General features: G+C 52.0%; 7 protein-coding genes across 7 annotated transcripts; 3 read left to right on the top strand and 4 right to left on the bottom strand.

Moving 5' to 3' along the window:
• Positions 1-721: 721 nt before the first annotated feature.
• Triagg1_10389 (transcriptional regulator family: Homeodomain) lies at positions 722-4,387 on the bottom strand (the record flags this gene model as incomplete). The annotated part of the gene is made up of 3 exons (XM_062894455.1): positions 722-1,400; positions 1,461-2,607; positions 2,668-4,387. 3 exons carry the CDS (start codon positions 4,385-4,387, stop codon positions 722-724), a joined length of 3,546 nt encoding a protein of 1,181 aa, XP_062750663.1.
• Positions 4,388-8,729: 4,342 nt separating this feature from the next.
• Triagg1_10388 (transcriptional regulator family: GATA type zinc finger) lies at positions 8,730-10,562 on the bottom strand (the record flags this gene model as incomplete). Its single annotated transcript, XM_062894454.1, has 3 exons — positions 8,730-9,547; positions 9,617-10,158; positions 10,225-10,562. The coding sequence occupies 3 exons, from the start codon at positions 10,560-10,562 to the stop codon at positions 8,730-8,732; spliced, it is 1,698 nt and encodes a 565-aa protein (XP_062750662.1).
• A 360-nt stretch (positions 10,563-10,922) lies between these two features.
• Triagg1_10387 (uncharacterized protein) lies at positions 10,923-11,267 on the top strand (the record flags this gene model as incomplete). The annotated part of the gene is made up of 1 exon (XM_062894453.1): positions 10,923-11,267. One exon carries the CDS (start codon positions 10,923-10,925, stop codon positions 11,265-11,267), a length of 345 nt encoding a protein of 114 aa, XP_062750661.1.
• An 894-nt stretch (positions 11,268-12,161) lies between these two features.
• Triagg1_10386 (uncharacterized protein) lies at positions 12,162-13,870 on the top strand (the record flags this gene model as incomplete). Its single annotated transcript, XM_062894451.1, has 2 exons — positions 12,162-12,595; positions 12,646-13,870. 2 exons carry the CDS (start codon positions 12,162-12,164, stop codon positions 13,868-13,870), a joined length of 1,659 nt encoding a protein of 552 aa, XP_062750660.1.
• Positions 13,871-14,082: 212 nt separating this feature from the next.
• On the bottom strand, positions 14,083-15,522 carry Triagg1_10385 (uncharacterized protein; the record flags this gene model as incomplete). Its single annotated transcript, XM_062894450.1, has 2 exons — positions 14,083-14,426; positions 14,487-15,522. The coding sequence occupies 2 exons, from the start codon at positions 15,520-15,522 to the stop codon at positions 14,083-14,085; spliced, it is 1,380 nt and encodes a 459-aa protein (XP_062750659.1).
• A 579-nt stretch (positions 15,523-16,101) lies between these two features.
• Positions 16,102-17,082, bottom strand: Triagg1_10384 (uncharacterized protein; the record flags this gene model as incomplete). The annotated part of the gene is made up of 1 exon (XM_062894449.1): positions 16,102-17,082. One exon carries the CDS (start codon positions 17,080-17,082, stop codon positions 16,102-16,104), a length of 981 nt encoding a protein of 326 aa, XP_062750658.1.
• A 1,046-nt stretch (positions 17,083-18,128) lies between these two features.
• Triagg1_10383 (uncharacterized protein) lies at positions 18,129-20,182 on the top strand (the record flags this gene model as incomplete). Its single annotated transcript, XM_062894448.1, has 2 exons — positions 18,129-18,390; positions 18,462-20,182. The coding sequence occupies 2 exons, from the start codon at positions 18,129-18,131 to the stop codon at positions 20,180-20,182; spliced, it is 1,983 nt and encodes a 660-aa protein (XP_062750657.1).
• Between the last annotated feature and the right edge of the window lie 158 nt (positions 20,183-20,340).

Genomic DNA, 20,340 nt, shown 5'->3' with positions numbered 1-20,340 from the left:
AGCCTTGTTGCCAGGCTACATGGTACCTCAGCGTGCACTATAACACCCATGGATCCATCCAATTGCAGCTCGCTGTAACATTGGACATCCATGGCTTATCATCCTGCCGCTTACCTGCATAAAGCTAGGGCAATGAGTGTTGTTTGGTTCATATGGCTTTGATGTGGTTAAATTAAACACCAAAGCGATAATCACAAATCACCCGTATCTCAGGTACAGCAGTAGCAGAGATTAGGTAAGTAATGCGGTATCCTACCTCTTTCCTTTACTTGAAGATGCCTGTATTGCACCATCACCGCAGAATCGCACCTACCTCTATGCCTCACCTCCTGGACACGTGAATTATCATCGTCAGCGGCATCTCGGATGTCTGCATCTTCAACTTTTTCAAGTTTTTTTCGCCAGTCACAATTCTTTTTAGAGGATTTCAATTTCAATCGTTTGCTTGCCAATTTGCTATTTACCGCTCTACCCCCCTTTTGCTTTTCATGCTATATCATGCATATTTTCATTATGCGTCCAAGTTGAGATTGATCTTTATTGTTCCCAAAAAAAACATACCCAAAACATCCTTTCCGTTATGCAAAAAATGCGACTATCAATGCTCATCTTTCATGTATACATTTATGCAACAATGGTATATGGGAAAACGACCAAGGAAACAGTGTCAATCTCTCGCCGTCTTCGTATACTGAGGCCCGGACTCTCTTAGTCACGCCCTCTACAGACTCACTCCCCCGTCGTGCTCGATTCCTTCCATGGATCCCAATCCAAAGTCGAAATCCATATCTTTGAGCATATCACCAAGCTCTGCATCAGAGAGATTGATGTCCATATTGGTCGGCACAGCGGATGGGAAGCTGTTTACACCCTCGGGCTCCTGCTGGATGGGCTCTCCTGAAGCCAATACGGGCAGCTTCGTGTGCAGCCACGCCTTGAACTTTTCCAAAAGGATGGGATCATCAGCGGCGGTGTGGGTGGCCTTGAGGATCTCCCGTCCCTTGGCTTTTAGTCCTGTGTCTGAAGGCAACACCCCCTTGTCCATAAAGTATGCCTTTGCATACTGCTGCAGGCCCCATTCCAGCTCACGAGAGCAGAAAATGACGGCCGGTTTCTGATTGGGGGATGATGTCAACTCCTCCAAGTAACTGTTGACTGCTGAGTGTCCAGCTGTGAAAGGCTTGGCACCGGTTCGCATGGCTACTTCGACATCGTTATTGACCATATCATGGTCCTTGCGAATGGCATATGGTGGTGCAAAGCCCGTGCCGCCTTGCTCCAACGCCCAGGCATAGCCTGGTGGGAGACCCGGGCCAGAGTCATTGATGATTCCAATGTCTCTCTTGAATCTGTGAAGCCATTCTGCGTTATCGGCGGCGGTATAGTTCCAGGGATCGTCACTATTAAAACACAATTTCATCAGCATGATTCATCTCGAGGTTGTGCGCATCAGAACTTACTCATCATACAAGATCCATCGAGCTTGGTACTGCAGCTCTTCATCTGTTGGCACATGGCGGTTTGGGTTGTTCTTTGACATGGTCGAGGTCACCCATCGCTTGAGCTCCTTCTCCAGCCTTCGGTAGCAGTTGGCATCGTTGAGGAAGTACTGGAACGACCTCAAGTGATTACCGTTCTCATCGAGCCTGGCCTGGAACTCAGAAAAGGGGTTTGGCGCAGCAGTGGAGAGAGAAATGGACATTTTATCAGCTACTTTGCTGGCAATCGGTGAGGTACCCTTGGAGGAGCCTGAAAGGGTTGATTGGTCAGGAGCATTGCGTTGCCTGAAAGCCGCGAGCCATTCATGGTTGTCCGCCACAGTCTGGTTCCAGCCGTCGTCGAACTCGTAAATGGTGATACGAGCCTTTCGCTGCAGCTCTTCGTCTGTGGGCTCTCTACCAATGGCACGCTGCTCCTTGAGGAATGCAACCAGCTCAGACTCCAGCCGGGAGTAGTTGTGGATTGTGGAGTCGATCGAGTTTGGATCTGTCGACCGGATCGATTTGTGCTGGACGTCTTCGCTTCGAGGCAGATGCGCACGCCGACGGAAAGCTGCGAGCCACTTCGTCGACGACGTGATCAGTCGCAACAACCAGTTAGCAACCGCCTCCGAAGGGTGAGTGCACACTTCTTCGACTCGTCCCACGATCTTACGTGCTTCCTCCTGAAGCTCGTCATCCATGGTTGTTAGGCCCAGTAGTTGCTTGGCCTTGACGTATTCATGCAGCTGCCTTTCCATGGGGCACTCCTCGAAAAGATTGTCCTTGCCGTTAATCTTGAGAGATTGAAGCCTGTTTTCAGCGGCGCCACGGAGAGGACCAAACCTAGCTGTTTTGACAATCATGTCGTGGCTCATGATAATGTCACGAAGCCACGAGACTTGCGTCGCGATTCCTTGCAAAGATAGCAACTCGGAGGCGAAAATGATACGACATCCTTCCAGCAGCATGTCTTCGTCGCTTGGTGCGCGGCCGTGTTGATCCCAAAAGTTGCTGCCAAAGTAGGCCAGTTCCAGTTTGATCAACTCATAGGCATTTCTGGGCGATTCGGGCGGGGACGAGCCAGCATTGTACGGCAGAGGAGACTTTCGCTCATGATGAATCAAATCTATATTTCAAAAGTTAGACGCCTTGAGCTGATCTACGGGATACTGCAATGGTCTCATACATGGAGGGATCGAGTTCTCGACCATGTCCAGCACAGGTACTTCAAAACCCCAGTCACCCTTCCAGTCCGCCATGGAGTAACCAGTCTTGAAATGCTCCGCAAGGTGGTCAACTCGAATAGTCCAAGTATCCATCACAATGCCGCAGAAACCACACCTCGACCGAATCTCGGGCGTCGCCACTCTCCAAAGCTTCATTGCCCACTCCATGAATTTGACATTGTGAACCAACCTAAGGTGCTGGTTCAAGTGGTCTTTTCGGTAGAACGTCCTCTCTTCCAGAGATCGCTCCTGACACGCCGAGTGGTTGTGACTCTCCACGTGGGCATCATCTGGGTTCAACTCGCCACAGAATACGCAGCACAGCTTCCCGTTTTCTGGGTTGACGGCCCGAGGACCATCCGGCGCACACACCCATCTCTCCAGCGACAGGTGAAGAGATTTCTCGTGGCGCTGCCAGTCGTGCTTGGTTCTGAAGGTTTCCGTACAGAAAGTACACTGGAAAGTCTTGAGCGGAATAGAGAGGCTGGTTGAGCCTCCCTCCTTGCCGGGCGCGGCCCTTCGCCTCCTTCGCCGCCTTCCCTTGGCGCTGAAGGCAGCCGAGCCGAAGGAGCCCCATGACTTTTGCGAACCATGAGAGAATGCAGATTGAAGAGAGCCACCACTGGAGTGGGATGTTCCCACACTGCTGGCAGAAGACTGGTTGCAGAGAGACCTGCTTGAGCCGTCGTCTGTGTAGTTGAAGCTATAAGGACTGTTGAGGCCGGAAGATACTCCAGATGACGATGAAGCAGTAACGGCCCTAGCAATGGCGGTGACGGAAGCCGGTTCGTGTTCAGGAGGAGAGTGCTCCCAACGCTGCAACGGGTTCATGGCTTCGAGAGCAGGTGTTCCCCGTCTGCGTGGGATATCGATCGAGGCAGACAGATTGCCAACGTGAGGAGAGGTTGACCTAGGAGGCTGAGCCTTGCCGCGGCGCCGGGCGTTTGCCAACCAATTGGTGATTTGGGTCTTGTTGAGGCCGGTCTGGCGCTGAAGCATCTCTTTTTCCTCATCACTAGGATAAGGGTGTCTGTTATGAGTTGACAGCCAGTTTTTCAGAATCCGGACTGACTCTCGAGAGAATCTGGCACCAATCTTGGGTGGTGTTCCAGACTTGGCACCAGCAACGCCATCATCAACTGAACCGGCTGTCTGCGGATTCATCATGTCCAAGAAGGACGATGTGCCCTGTGCCTTTACCGGCTGGAGGTTGAGGAGGTCTTCCTGGGGAATGGTGTTGACGGGCATATCAGTGGATGACCAGGAGAGCCTGGTGGACTCTGGGTTCAAGCTATCAGGGACAACTCCCCCGAAGCTGCATTCAAGTCCAAGGGCAACACAGCTGGTGCAGTAGCCCTTGTGAAGACCCTCTCTGATTTTTTTGCATGCGTATCCGCCCAAGACGCAGTGGGCACAGGGGTTGTCTGGTGTCTCCCAAAGCAATGACTCGGTGATGAGGGACTCGACTCCAGGGATCTGAGAGAAGTTGTTGTGTTCAAAGTGCTGAAGGGCACAGAAGCTGAAGTCATCTTCATTGACGTTCTCGAGTACGAGACCAATGTCGTCCTCGGCAGGGTTCCCGGTGGACGACATGTTAGGCACAGGTGGGTAGACGCTGTCAGCACCTAGGCCAGCGTTGTCCCAGTTGACATACTCGTCCAGCTCATCAATGATGGTCATCTTGGTAGTTTATGTGAAAGGGCGCGCCGTGCTATTGTCTTGAGCAAGCGGAAAGGCGTGGTCACTTCATCCAACCAGAAGCCACAGAATGACTTGGAAAGGGCGCGCGGCAGGGTCTGAAGACGACGAGCCGACCCCAGATGTCGTCCCACCTTTCGGATCCGATCCCAATGAGAGGAAAACCCCGACTTTGGGTAACTAATGGTCAGAACCAAGGACAATTGTGAATCGTGAGATTGAAAACAATGATGAAGATGAGATTTCAGTGTTGACCTGATGAAGAAAACCACAGTTGAGATTGCAATAACAGGAGAAATGTGGCTCGAGGCGAGGCGGACCATTGCCAGTTTTGTTCATCTGCCTACCCACGCGATCCCCAGCAGGGTCTCTCCGTAACGAGGACCAGAGAGCCCCATCTCTACGGCTTTGTGGCTCCCACAAGCGGTGCGGCGTAGCGCTGGAGCCAGTGGGAGCAGAGTCATGAGTCTGGGTTGGTGGAGCAAGCCTCAGCCGGAGCCGGGGCATGCGAGGCAGGGATTGGCGGCGTTGCGGTCGACATGAACTTGTCAATTGTGCGCCCTTCGTTTGACAGACAAGGCAGCCCATCCGACCGTGTGTGGCTGTACTGTGTGGAGGTGTCATTATGGTTGTTTCTACCACCAACCATGGCATGAATGATAAAGAGCTGTTTCTGGCCTCGGATCTTGCACACAGTACAAGCACTATCTGGACGGTCGATGCGCAAATCCTTCCCCACGCTGATACATAAAGATATAGCCCGATGACGGCCTCAATGGCTCGGACCCCCCCTACCCTTCCGTCGCTTCGATTACTCGCGAGAAGGGTGTGAATCAATACGATGCCCGTTGCGCTATGCAGAGTGCGGAGAAGGCAACAGATCACGGATCTCTGATGACGGACCAGACGGAGTAATCAAGGGTCTATCAGTTATACTAAAATTTCTTCCGTGTTTATAGACACCGGCCCTTTACATATACTTTGTTCCCCGACGTACGACCCGTCCCACCCAGCCGATTCATGGATTGCTGACTCCGCCAGTTCTCGGGCTTCAAAGCGGATGCGCAAGATGCGATGTGCCGTTAAGGTGAAGTCGTATCATGATGCGCGGCTCCCATGCTGTGTCTGGAATTGCAAGTCGTGCAGCCATAACGCCCAGGGAATCTATCCGGGATGCACCCGATGCAGGGAATTATGCGAATGGGTGACTTGATCTGATGCTGATAAAAGTTAATGGACGTGTGGTGATACGAGCCACGTATGGGACACCACATCGCAGACTGATGACGCCGCCATTGGGATTGAGTCCTCCAGCAATCGCTCATAAGTCCATCTGCTTCAGGGAATTCATGCAATAGACTGCTTCGTAAGTGGCATGACAAACCTTTTTGCAGTTGATTATCAGAATCGCCGGGGACACTAGAGCCCATAAGGCAGATGGCTAGTATCTTGGGCGCCCAAGTTATCACAGCAACCGGCCCCCTGCTAGCCGCAGAGCACATGAAGATGGAGCGATGCCGAATGGACATAGCTACAACATCCACAAGGAGGTAGCATAACAATAACGTTATACCTCCGGACTAGCTCGCCCTATCGTCGCCTGAGCGCCCCGCGCGGACATTCGGTGCGCCGGGGGAGGGGGTGTTCTAATCCTGATGCCTGGCATCTGGCGAAGGCTCTAGAAACTTCCGCAAAAGCCTCGCCCAAGTTGATGGTGTTGTCCAATGGCCTCGGGGCTTGCTAGACTAACCGCGAACGTGGTGCTGACGCCGAGCAGCATGAAATGGCGTCTTGGGCGTCTAACGGCACGTGGTGGGGCAGAAGCTTGTCCGCATTTCCGCCCTTTTCGAATGTACAGCGCAGTATGGGATAGGCCGAGGCGCGAGGTTTGATCAACATGTAACCAAGCTCTGAGTCGCAAGCAGCTCCGAGGCAGGAGGTCGTTATTGCTCACCTCCTTGTTCGGTCAGCGTCTTGTGACAGCCATCGCGAGAGTTGACGCCATTTGGGGTGTATTGGATGAGGGTGACTCAGGAGAGTCGATTTCCGCTGCGGTTTGTTGGCCGAAATTTCAGACTCATGCCGGAACTGAGATTACCAATACTGCGTATTGATGACAGTTCGTGTGACGGTGAAGCAGGAGTAAGTATGTGGCCACCTGGAGGTATAAAACATGTCCAGGGGCCAGGGGCCATTTGATTTGTGCCATTTCAAATCCCGAGCCCACCCAGAGAGGAAGAGGAGAAGATGAAGGTAAATCCGTACAATGGACAATTCGGCCTCCATGGCCTACGACTTAGTAAAAGAAAGGCAGTATGTAAACTGGATTTAGTCGCGTTTGTTTGATTTCTCTCTAGTGAGACATCCACAGGTAAGACGGAGATTTTACAAGGCAGCACGCAACAATGGATTTGACGATGTCGTATTATCTTTCTGAGAGAACTCGACTATGATTTGGTACAGCAATGCTTGCTGGAAAACGATTCTACTCGTAGGTAAGGTCCTGAAGGTGATGCAACGGGTGTAAGACGGACAAATGCATTGCCGTTGCAACAATCGGCCGTTGTAAACTGTTTGGTTTTGAATTTCTCGATTACGATTCGAAGAATTCTAGAATTCTACAACGGCATTGTTTATTTTGATAAAATCCAGTTTACTCTCAAGGCGAATGGGAGAAGATGGTGCGGTGCTTCTGGCTGAGGTGTACAGATTCTCGGTGTCACCAAGGTGTCAAGAGAGAGAATAAGACAATATGCGCCAAACTCGACTGCATGAAAGCTCACGCTCTTTTCATTCTCGTACAGGATTAGTATTTAAGCTTTTATGGTTCTTTTTCGATCAGAGAGTTGATACTCTTGTGACATTTGTGTAATGCGTGTGACAGATGCTGAATTTGATCAAGCTTACAATAACCCCATTAACAAGAACAAGACACAGACATGAATCCAGAAATGTTACAGCGTCTTATTACTACTTCCAGACAAACATTGAAATAGATATCTGAAATCATGATACAATTGGTACATCTACCTGCAAAACAACTGTTTAGTTCAGTCGAAACAAGAGCAATTATTTCTGACTACTCCGTATATCCTCAGAAGAGGGCCCATTCCAAACCCCCACATTTCCCGCCTTGATATTCTACAAGAGCCGTATCCGTATATCCACACTAAAAGAGCCAAGTTAATAGATACAGTATGCCCGTATGTATTAAAGAAATCCGGTCCGCGGTAATAAAAGCCGGCGAAAAGAAATAGTTCGACCGCGGCAAACGCCACCGCTGACATGCTACTAGAGTTCGGCTCTGCTCCTGGGCTCGCCGTTGTGCTTAGCGCCATGGGGTGGCAATGGCGTTCAAAACAGATTGTAGCAAGCAGGCCTGTAAAAGTTATACGCACTGTAGACATGATGATGCTACGGTGTAGTTTCCGCTAGGCTTTACAAAGGAAATTGACAAATACATATTAATAGAGTAACCGCAAAATACGATGGATAGAGGCAGAAAGCAATAAAGGCATATCAAGATGCCTCAAAGACCAAGTGAACCATCTATTTAACTGTCCAGCTTGGCCAATTCACAGACCCGCTTTCTTTCTTTCCGTCGACAGCTTTTAAGAGCTAGAAGCTAGTCAACGGCATTTTCGCTCGGCGTACTTTTGATGCAATTTGCCGATCGACTTTTACACTAAGACAGACGACAAAACTACTAGTTGCGACAGAAGAACAAGGGGGTTGGACTAGGTTGTGATTATCAATCAATTTATTGACGTTGCTGTTTGAGTGACGACGCTCGAGGTGCCGCGAGTTAGTTGTCTTTACCGCTGTTTCTACATGGAGGCAGATGGTGCAATTAGCCATAAACTCGGAGTTGTGAACAAGACTTATGGATGGACAAGAAAGGGGAAAGAAAAGGTAACCAGGTACAATAGCCGAGTCATTTCTTTTCATGTATCCGATATGGAGAAACAATACTTCTGAGCATATATAGTGACACATCTTATGGTACAATGCTCAAGCAAGACAAGATACAACCCGGGTTGGTCCGGACAAAGTTGAAAGCATCAATCATGCCGCAAACACCGGCCCATGCCTCGCGAGAGGTAAAAATAACTCCCCTCTCCCAATCCAAGTAGGCGTACCTGCAAATCCTCCCTCTGGATACGCCGTCCCGTCCGTCCAAGACGCTATAAGCCATTTCCTTTCCCGTTGCGCCTTAATGGGTAGCTATGTTTTGAAAAGAAAATAAGAAACAAGAAAAAAAGTTGCGCAAGGAGTAGGAGCCCATTGACCATTGGCAATCATGCCGTCACAAACGCCCTTCATTTTACTCTCCCAACTCCATGAGTTCTCGCTCTTTTGCAGCGAGCATCTCCCGCATCCGCTCAGCCTCTTGCCGCAGTAACAATCTGCGCTCTGCCTTGATTCGTTCGCTCTCCGCATCGATATCCTGAGGCCTTGACGTCGCGTTGAAAGGCGTAAATCCACCGCCGCCCGAGAGTTTCGGCGATATACTAGCGGGAGACCTCAGGGGCGGCAGAGAATAATCTCCCCGATCCGCACTGGTAGGCCCAGTATTTGATATTTCGTCGGCATTTGTCGATGGATTCAGGATGGATTTGATGGAAGAGATTCGCTTCGAGCTGTCGTGACCACCATCTGCACCTTTGACAGAGTCTGCCTCGGTAGATGAAAACGATCGTTTGCGGTTGGGTGAAAGGAAGGAGGCGGGCGATAGGGAGGATTGTCTTTCGTCGGCTATTGTTGAATTCATCGAAGCTAGCGGCGCTAGTTTATTCTCGTCGTTTAGAGATGGTGGCATGCTGCGTGACGCGGTGCTGTGTTGATGATACACTGCCAGATCAGACGCAGACGCAGAAGGTAGTGGCGAAGGATTTCGACTGGTCGGTTGAGGCTCGATGGTCAGAGGGTGACCGGGGCGACGTCGAAGGCCTAGATTTACCGATCCGTCTTCGTTAATAGTTCCCCTCTCTGGGGTCCTCTCCTGGCTTTGTGTTTCCAGTCCCTCCATGCCCTCGTCCATTTCTTCATCCTGTGCCGCAGGAATCACCCGCTTCCGCCTTTTGATGGTGGCCTTTTTCATAGTGACTGGTCTATGAACACCATGCAGCTTGTAATACAGCCCTAGATACCCCCCCTACTAGTTAGAAAAACAATATTCAAACAGTAAAACAGTGTCATGTATAAACTCACCACAAGCATTGCAGATTGTATGTCCACTTTCGTCTCTCCTCCACAAGGGGGTTATTGTAGTTGCACAGTTCTGACATGCTATGATAACAGTGGTATCCCGTTCTTGCGTCTGGAGGGCATTGATATCGATGGGAACTGGTTCGTTCTTGGGTTCAACACGTCCATGGCAGCCGCCTTGTCGCTGCATCACATTGAGCTGGGCGCTCTTCGACATGCGGTTATTGTATGCAGGGCATCCGTTACATCCCTCAGCGCCGCCGGTCCCGTTGCAGCGGCCGCCGCCAGGACAGGTGCCTGACTGAGTTGCATCGGCCGCTACGTAGGTTGCGCCAGCGACATTTGGCAGCAGCTTTGGTGCGGGAGAGGAGCTTGGCTTCGCAGGCGGCTGGGCTGAGCCGGTGCTGGGCACCAGGTTGGGCGGCTTTTTCAGGCTCGTAGGCCGAGCAGCATTTCGGGCCTTCAAGTATAAGCCACAGGCGTTGCAAATGGTCGCACCTTGGGGGGATCTCCGCCAAAGGGGAGTACGGGTAGTGTTGCAGTTGCTGCAAAAGGCGTTAGCAATGAAATTCACGACGCAACAGCACTGAATAGCCACGACAGAAGCTTACCTGCAAACCTGCCCACCTTGTTCCGGAGCATTTGCTGCCAATAGTTTTTTGGATTTAGGTGCACTTGACGTGCTCCTAGGGCTACCGGCAGTCGACGAGGCGTCGTCATCGTTGCCTACATTTTCCCTTTCCCTTGCATATGAGACAGCATACTCGTCGGCGTGCTTAGGCCCCTGGCCGTCGCTTTCCACCGGAGATGGAGCCGAGTTTATGGGACCAGACGGCGTGGTTTCGCGGTTCTTTACTGACATGGGTCGAGAGGGCAAGGCCGTCCTCGCCGTGCCAGCTTCCCGCTGAGGCCCGACCGGCGGCGTCCCCGGCCGTGATGTTTCACTCATTTCCGCGCCGAGAGTTTCTGTTGATATCAAAGTCTGCTCAGTAGATGACGGCTAATACCACGAGATATGTTGGGCGTGGTACGAGGGCTGACAAATAATTAGTGGCGCAGGCACGGACTCGTCAACCGACGGCCGGATGTAGCATTTGGCAACGGAGGATGGTCGGCCTCGAGGTGGCGAAGATATCAGGACGACGTTTTCCTTGGAAGCACCGATAGATGGAGTCGCTCAAAAGGCCGAAAGGGCGATGGACAGGCGATGGATCAAGAGATTTGATGGTGGTGGTGACGAGCCGGCAGCGACGTTGTGCCGAATCCGAGTCGTCAGGAGACAGGCAAATTAACGTATCAAACGGTCAGGATGGGGGCCAGAAGGCCGGATGAAGAGGCCACACCTCGGCCGAGAGAGCTCGGTGACGCAACGCAAAGTGCCTGGCCAATCGATGCAGAAGTCGAAGAGGAGCCGCAGCTTGGCGGGATGATGGAAGGAAGAGTCGAGAAAACCAAACAACGGTGGCGGCGAGAGTCCAGGGCTGGGGTGAAAGTTGGAGGATTTGAGGAGCGGGGCCGTTGGAAGCGAGACGAGATGACAGTCACGGCGAGTCAAGGCGAGTCCAGGCAAGGCAAAGGCGAAGGCGGGATGATGCGAGGCGAGGCGAAACGACGAACGGTTCGATTTCGAGATGCTTCGGGCGATGTGGTGTGATGTGTGTTTCAAGCCTTTTCCTGCATGTACAAAGCTGGGTACCCGACTCTGTAAAGTGGTCCCCCCCCGATCTGTGGCCGAATCTGCGTCCCAGATCTGGGATATACGAGAGCAGAGGAGAAGATTGAGATTCGAAGGGTTCGAGCAGAGCAGAGGCCACAGCGCCCGTGAATCAAGTTGAGGCCCCCCGACGTCGTTCGATGCGAGAACCACGTCCGGCTCGGCACCAAAGTACCAACTAGGTATGTATAGTACCTTAGTAGTAAGTAGGTGGAATATATTACGAGCACCGGTGAGTGAGTGCCTGTCAAACGGCAACCGTAAAAAGATCTGGGTGGTATCGAGGCCGCAGCGTGTTGGGCTGGCGTGATTGCCGTGCCTCTTAGCACCTCAGAAGCGTCACTCCAGCATGCAAAATGTCCGGAACGAGACCCCAAGCCCACTGCAAGCCCACTGCAACCCATCGCTGGTCCGCCGCCAGCCCACCGCCTACGCCCGGTGGCCAATGAGGCTGTCGTGATACGCCGCCGGGATGCCTCTGCTTACAATAGTCGCCGCCTGATTGGCTGGCGGGTGCAGCATTTGCAAGGGGCAGCCACGACCTCGCACTGCGTCGGTCATCGGCAAGGCTAGACCCGTTGCAGCACCCAGTTTGGAGGACGCGATCAGACCGATAAGATAACGCGGTACCTGGATCGACGTACCTCGTAGCTCAAGCCGGTGTTTGTTCTTTGAACTTTGATGCCGTACGGAGTTGATGAGAGCAAAGCCCACCACATTCAACGCCCATATTTCGAGATCCCGCTTGCCAATTGCCCTCACGCGTCTGCCAACTCCTGTTTTCCTCTTCATCTGGGGCTTGAGCTCATCTCAATCCCACCGCAGCCGCCCGTGATGGCCTCAGACATGGGCAGCAGCCCCAAGCGGGAGCTCACGCCCACAACGTCCCTCTCGTCCATCCCCCAGAAGCGCGCGTTCGACGAAGGCCACAGTCCTGCCGTGCCGTCACCGCTGAATCCAGACGTCAGGCCCTCTTCCGAAGCCCAGCATGCCGACGACGCATCGCAGTCGGGGCGTTCCAAGCCCGTCAGGACAAAGAAGGACACTCTCAAGAAGCGCGAGGCAAAAGGCGGCGATAGCAACCCCGCCACTCCAGATCCCAAAGCTGGACGCGAGCCCGAGCAGAGCGAGAACAGCCCCTTGCGCTACAAGCTGGCGCCGCCCAAATTGTCTGACTTTGACCTCCCTCGCGGACCTGTCATGACGCTGCACCATCGGGTTGACGGACCAGGTGGAGAGGCAATCGAGTTCATGGAAACCTCAGACCAGTAAGTAGCTCTGTTTTCCAAAGCACCAACTATTCTAACCTCGGAAACAGTGTCTTTAACAAGAAAAACTTTCGCTACACTCCCTGTATTGCCGACCCTCTTTTCCCCTCCACGCTATACTATCGACAGACCGAGCCAGAGCCATTTGGGCCGAGGATGAGCTTCGAAGATGCTGCGACTCACGTCTTCTTTGACAAATCCGGCCGGCAAGTCACCACCGATAAAGGCTTCCGCATGGCACGGGCCAACGTAGCCGTGCGCGAAGGAAGATGGTATTGGGAATGCAAGATTACGCAAGGCATACAGCCGCCGAAAGACGGCGACACGAAGCCAGTCGGCGGGAAGCACGTACGCATGGGATGGGCCAGACGAGAGGCCTCTCTTGATGCCCCCGTAGGCTTCGACGCCTACAGCTATGGTATCCGAGATGTCGCAGGCGAAAAGGTCTTCATGTCCCGTCCGAAAGAGTTCTTCCCTGCCGGCGAGGGCATACAGGAGGGTGATGTAATCGGCCTTGAAATCCAGCTGCCATCCGAGCATTTGCATAGAAAAATCATGGCTGGCCACTATAACCCTGCCGTGGATGCGGCGGACGAGCCTGCACCAGCAACTGCAGAAGCAGCCAACATTGTGCGAGACCGAGTGCCGATCCGATTCAAAGCGCACACGTATTTTGAGAAAATCGAATATCACACTACTAAGGAGCTAGAAGATCTCATGAATCCTTCGCCAGCCACATCGTCAAGCTCCTCTAACGACGCCCCGAGCCCTACACATCCCACGCCTGCTCTACGCACACTTCCCAACTCACATATCAGAATCTACAAAAACGGCGTGCTCATGGGGACGCCTTTTGAGAATCTCTTGGGGTTCCTCCCCCCCGCATCCAAACCAATGCCCCAAGTCGGGGCCCGAGAAGGCCTCGACGACGGCATGCTGGGCTACTATCCCGCCGTCAGCGTGTTTAGAGGCGGAGCAGTCCAAGTCAACTTTGGGCCGGACTTTTGGTATCCGCCGGCAGATTACGACTCTACCAATGGCGAGGTGGACATGATTCAACCCGATGGCCTCAGCGCAAACTCTCTCCATGCAGTAGTTGAGCGGTATCAGGAGCAGATTGCGGAGGATGTTATTTACGATATCATTGACGAGGTGGACTTTTGGATGCAGGATGGCGGCGGCGCTACGAACCAGGCTGGTGTTGATGAGAAGACCAAGGAAGTGGTCATGGCACCTGGGAGAGAAGAAATCAAGGAGTTGGTGCAGGACGATTGATTGTGCGATTGTCGCATTGCATGCATGGAATAAACCTAACCTAACTCAAGAGATACCCAACTACGTATACTATCAAAGAAAGAAAGAAAAAGAAAGAATAAAAATACAACCAAGAAGAAAGACTCATTATTCGGAACTCATCCCGTGCTCGTGTCATTATCATAAGAAAGAGGGTATCGTTCCATCTCATCAAATAAACAATTTGTTGGTCATTAGTAGTGATTCTTCTCCTCCGCGGGAGCATTTGATGGCGGCACATCGTCAGTTGGTGAGACTTCAGGTTCTTTCGGGGCTGCTACTTGTTTTCCTTCCGGCGACGTTATGATGACTGGTATGGCTCCCGCGGCTGCTGCAGCCCCTGCCGCCTCTAGGACTCCTGCAGCCTCTTGAGCTTCTTTGGCGTCCGTAGCTGGTTTGTCGTTCTGATCGGATTCTTCCTCTTCGGAAAGCTCTGCTAGTCGGCGAGCGGCCTCTTCGTTTCCAGCTGCTGCCTCCTCACGAAGAATGCGCTCTTCACGGCCGCGCTTGTAGCAGTACCAAAGAACCACAAGCAACACTTTGCACAGTTAGTTTAATGACTACCTACATCGACCAAGGAAGAAGGAAACAAACTTACAGCTTAGAGCGACGCTCCAGATGACATTCATGCCAATAAACGCCGGCCATCTTGACTTCAGGACCTCCACGATTGCTCTGAGCATCCCAACAATGGCACCTGGCTTCTTGACCAGATTTGCCAAGTTCTGCCCAAAGAGCATCCTCTTAGCCGCGCCCTTCATGCCCCCCTCGGCCACTTTGATCCCCTGCGACTCTGCGGCGGCAGCCAGAAGCTCTGGGGCCAGCGTAGTCGTCAGTTTATCCGGGAGCTGCGTAACAAGCTTCTGCAGCGACGAGGGTAGCTTTTCAAAGAGCTTGCTGATGGAGCCATCGCTGTCATCGAACAGCTTAGTAAGGTCATCGTAGGCAGTGGGCACGCCGTTGACGAGATCCTTGAAGATCTGGGTGAATCTCTGAAGGATATCGGACGAATCCTTGGATTCGGTCACAGCCTTGTTGTTTTTGGCGGAGAGGTTCAAGAGGTCGAGGACGCGGGTGAGGTCCTTCTTCTCGCGCTCGGCTTCTTTGGGCGTGACGTTTTCGGTGTCTGGCTTGAGTGTGTCACTGGACTTGACGGTATCTGCCGGTTTCTTGTTTCTCGTAAACAAGAGCGACAGCCTGTTGGGCTTCTTTTCCGCTTTTTCTTTTCCATTCTTGTCTGGCTTTTCTTCGGCAGCTTCTTGTTTCTTTGCAGCGTCGGACGTCTTGCCGGCCTTGTCTTTGTCGTCATCGGTGTTCTGCTTTGATTCATCGATGGAACTTTCATTGTCGGAATGCCAGTCTACATCGTATGTGTAGATGCGAGGCGGCAGCGGTGGCGGAGATTCGTCAGTGTTCTGGGCGAGGAGCTCCTCTAGGAATCGCTCGTCCTCGGGCTTGAGAACTGTCTTTGGGTGATGGAGCTCCGAGCCAGACGAATCGTAGTTGTCGTCTTTCTTGTCGGCCTCCTTGTTTGCGTCTGCATCTTGCTTTCCATCGTTTTTTGTGGTCTCCTTTGCGCTCTCCTTCTCTTCCCTACTCTTCTTGAATTTCTTATAGGAAAAGTACTCGAGCATCTTGCTCTCCGTCCCGGTCGCAACGTGGGTGTAAAGGCTTGTAGGTGGGTAGCGGTTGTGAGAAAAAGGGTTGAGTAATAGGAATTGAAATGCAAGGGCGCGGATCTACTTCGCCTCACTGGAATCTGATTAAATTAGTAGATCGTTGACACGTGCAAGCCAAGTCGTCACGATGTCAACTTTATCCGAATAAAGGGAATCGTGAGGGTGATGTCATTGGTACAACACCCTAAGCTTCGACCAATCAAAACTGTAGCGCATCTTAAGCAAAAGCCTCCCTGCGCAAGAGTCGGTACGTACCCGCAGCATCAGCACTGTAGATGGACTCGGTGAAAGAAGCCTGCATAGGACACTCCGTACAGAAAACCAGCGAGGCATATATCGCAAATGACGGTGATGCAAATGTTTAGCATATTTCTCAGTTGGACAATAAAAATTGTTCTAGGGTATCATTCGTAAATGGTAGTACCATATCCCGCCCATCATACAGCCATGTATATATCCGTGGCAATATCACCCAAGATATTCCAGACGACAGCGCAAACTTGGTTGCTTTTGCCAATATTTCATCTCATCTCGTCATTCCTCCCCCTCGCCTTCGCTTTCTTCGTCACCTCCCTGTTCATGAACAATCTCATCTGCCAGCGCACTCCTATGACCACCGCTCTGTCTTCGACCCCGTCGATACGCCTCGGTCATTGTGATGGCTCTCTCTCCAACGTAATGATTCCCAGTCCATTCACGAGAGCATTTCGGGCAATTCGTTCCTCGCCGTGACCTCCAAAACGCTTCTTGGCAGATATCATGCAGCCGGAGCGTACAGTCGGGATCTGCACACCTGAGACCCCAAGTGACAATCTCCTTGCACGCCTCGCAGAATTTGATCCTCTGCCACTCGCCGGGCTCAGCATCTGGGTCATTGTACATGTCAATGAGCCAAGGACGGAGCTCCAAGAGCGCTCGTGGCGTCAGCGAGTAGAAACCCTCTCTGCTAATCTCGAACCACCCTCCCTCGACGAGACTTTCGAGAACGTTTTCTACCTCGCTGTGCTTTAAACCCCTATCTATCGGAGTTTGTGACTGATCTTCTCCATCCCCCTGGCTCTCTCTGCGTGGTGGCCTTGCAAGTTTGATAGCCTGCATCTCGGTAATACAGAGCGACTCAAGCCGGGGCCGGTTAAACTTTTCAAACATGGCATCGAGAACCCGCTTGATAAAAGAGAGCTCTTCCGGACTATATATCGTAGCGAGCTGTGTCTGGGGGTCGGAAGTGGTGTTCACGAGGGCAAAGATCCTCTCCTTGGTGACCTGATGCTGCGTGCTCCGAATCTCATAGTCAAACTGGGATGCTGTGGCGGAAGCTTTGTCGATGTAGTCATGAAATATTGCTTCCGTAACCTGATCGGGCCTGCATTCTGAACCTTCTGGGTCGCCGGCATTGTCGGCGTTGATGATGGCGGCAATTATCGGCCGTGCTTCTTTGTAGGTCAATGTTCCATTGGCGAGGAGGGCCTGAAGGAAAGCCCTGTTGCCATGGCGGTATCCGGATTGGGTACTCATGGATTGTGTGTTTTCTTTATGTGTGAGAAGGAAAATAGGGGCCCATATGAAGGCGAAACCGTTGAATGATGTCAAGATGTGATCTCTATCGGCTCTCAAGTGAAGCAAATTCACAAAACGCGTGAACAACGCGTGCCTCTTTAATGGATTGTGGCGGTGCGTGGCTTGAGTTGCCCACCAACACTGGAGAATTGTATAAGAGTAACGGCCAATATCAAGACCCAAAGTAGTGATATATGACATTCTAGTCTTTTTATCATCTTAAAGTCTCTGTAGCCTAGGAAAGCTATAGATGCAATGCAATGCAATGTATTCTATGCCTACCGCGTCATCTGCCCAAGCACGGCGAACTAATGCATATCCATGTACACCTTATTATATCTGCACAGGTACTGATTACTGGTTAGATGCTCGTACTAAGGGCTGCCTAAATACTTGATCCTGTCATAATTATTCATTTTTTTTTCTCTATTGTGATGCTCATCATCTTACATAGAACACTCTGCCTGATCATGCATCTTCTTGATCCAGTGAATGCAGCTCTTAATGTTACCTGCGCCACAGTTGTGCTGACTCATCCATTTTGACTGGCTAACCACTACACGTCGGCTTTGTCCTACAGAACTTCAATTCATCATTGTGTCAACACAAGGCAAATCCCCAATATACTAATTGCTCTGTGCCGTCGAAATAGAAATTACATTGTACCACCGAGGACTCGCAATATACCCATTGAGACACGCGGAGACGCTGCTAACTGCTTGGAGCTGCGCTTCCTACGTCTCTCTCAGGTCTACAATACAATCCAACAGCGTGCTCTTTGAGAGGTCTCGAGGTTCGACAAACATCCTATCACGCATCCACTCAAGCGTCTACAACTATCTTTGTTCCCTTCTCTATCAGCTATTTGTATGGGATATTTGAATTCTCGAAGCCGCTCCAGGTCAAGGGGTCACGAGACCCACGTGTCGGGATAGGCAGCGTGTGGTCGTGGAGCAAAACAGCAGCAACGCTCGTCCGAAACGCTGTATCATGATTTAGAAGCTATGGACACCAAAGACTTTGATGTGATCCGCATTGCGAGGAGCGATGGAGCCGATACCGGACCGGGGTATTGGCCAGTGACAACGGCGACGCCAGCAGCTACCACAGCCGCTAAGAAGTCAGGTAAAGAGGCCACTGTCGCAGACAAGACTCCACGAACAAAACCGCAGATGATGAGGCTAGCTGAAGACGACCCGAGGTTTGTGGAGTGGCGGGTCAAGTTGGGTATTCTGTTGAAGCAGGAACTTTCACCGAACCCAGACGGTAAGATACTCCCCAGCAACGATGGCATGCTGCTGCTGGAATACAGCCTGATAATGTCTTTTTCTCTGCAGAAGGAAATCCGTGGTATGTGCAATTTCCTCGAGGTTACTGGCTATATGAAAAGTCCAAGCATCTATGGGTGTCTGGATACCCCAATAAGTCAAAGCTATTCAAGAGTCCCCAGGAATTCGGCGTTCACTTGATATGGCTGCTGTCGGCATCCAAGGACTACAACGACTGCTGCTGTGTACACTGCAACATGCCCAACCTCTCAAAGTCTCCACTGGTTTCTGAAGAGGTGGCAGTGGCACAGCCTACTTCTCAAAGTTCAGCTCAACCCTCCATCCCGGCCCCTGTTCAGGTTCAGGCTCAGGCTCAGCTGCCAACTCAACCTCCTATCCAAGCTCTGGGAGAAACTCAAGCGAAGCTCGAGAGGCCTGTGAAAGTAACGCCGGTTCCTTTACCCCCAATCCCAGGTCAAACACCTCACAAGCCGCCTACTATTACTCCTCGCCCACAAGCAGTGCAGCAACCTCAGCAGACTCAACAACTGTCACAACAACCACAGCCGAAGCCTATCCAGCAGACTCCTGTACCGCTACCCACACCGATTCAGCCACGCGAATCGCGTGAGCCGTCCCAACCCACACAACCCGCTCAATCCCCTCAGCTTATACAGACAAACCCCTCCCAGCCACTCCCTACAGCTGTGCCCAATCCTTCAACCCCGATGCCTGCTGCCGCGCCGCCTGCAGTGCCTACACCGCTTCAGCAGCAAGCAGTCCAGCAGCCAAAGCCTCAGGCTATCCAGTGGTCGCTTAAGGGTCCATTGCTCTTCCGAGCCGGAGAACTCGTATGGTATCAGACAGGTAATACCTGGCGGCTTGGGATTATTTCAACCCCTGGCAACATGACCCCCAGTGGCATGACATTCGAGTTATTGCCCATTGGCCATGCCGTGGTGCCCCAAGCAAACGTGACCAAAGCTGAGGCCGACCTGCGGCCATTCCACTGCTATAGCGTCCCTTCCGTTGACATTGCGGAACTCAAGGACAAGGTGTTTGATGATGTACCTTGGGAAAGTCTATTTCAGGCTGCCGGCAACAATGCTGTTCGACGAGATCTTATTAACCTCGACGCCTCCAAGATGGCGGCCTCAAAAGTCGACTTTTCTCACTCGCTTTGGACCCGTCGCGGTGATGACCCCACCGGAAAAGCCGTGTCCTATTACGGCTGTTTCTTCGGTGCTGAGCGCCTCGAGATCGGCGATGCCGTACGGGTGAAAATGGCAGGGGCTGAAGCGAACTCCAGCCCGACAACCGTGATGGGCTTGCTACACATCTTTACTAGCGCCGACTATCCCGGCTCTGTTTTCTTCCGCGGACCAATCTATCAATTGTCAAAGGGCCCCAGCGCCGCGGGCACCGTCATCGACGACGAAAAGGACAAGCTGCCCCTCGCGCTGCAGGAGGAAATCCGGTGGCGGACGCAAGTTACGCGAAGCAAGCAGTGGTGCTGGATCCTCATCAAGGACAACGTCGTGTTCAAGGAGCAGTCTATTCGTGGCCGCTTTTACCCTACGCATCGGTTGATGCCTATTTACAACACGAATGACTTCAGGGGCTTGGTCGCGGGGCAACCGTTGAGGGATCAGCATATATACTTGAATAATCGGATGGAAGGGGGAGGGGGGAGACATATTGGACGCAAGGCGAATCGAATCGATACGCTGGGGCATTGTGTGCCGCATACGGCGAGGCTTGTGCTTGAGCCGCACATTATAGAGGAGTAGTTGTGTGTCTTGACGGGATTCGGTTTTTGCATTTGTGAAGGAAATGGAAAGGCAGCACGGAGCTGGAGCGCCCCTGAAAAGGGGTGATGGCATAATACAGTAATAGTGTGTTTTGTTTACAGTTGGTAGGTAAGATATACAATACTTTGGGCAATATA

The sequence above is a fragment of the Trichoderma aggressivum genome, assembly GCF_033847375.1.
Source record: "Trichoderma aggressivum f. europaeum strain CBS 100526 chromosome Unknown scaffold_072, whole genome shotgun sequence".
Lineage (NCBI taxonomy): Eukaryota > Fungi > Ascomycota > Sordariomycetes > Hypocreales > Hypocreaceae > Trichoderma > Trichoderma aggressivum.
This window is presented reverse-complemented; position numbering and strand designations above follow the sequence as displayed.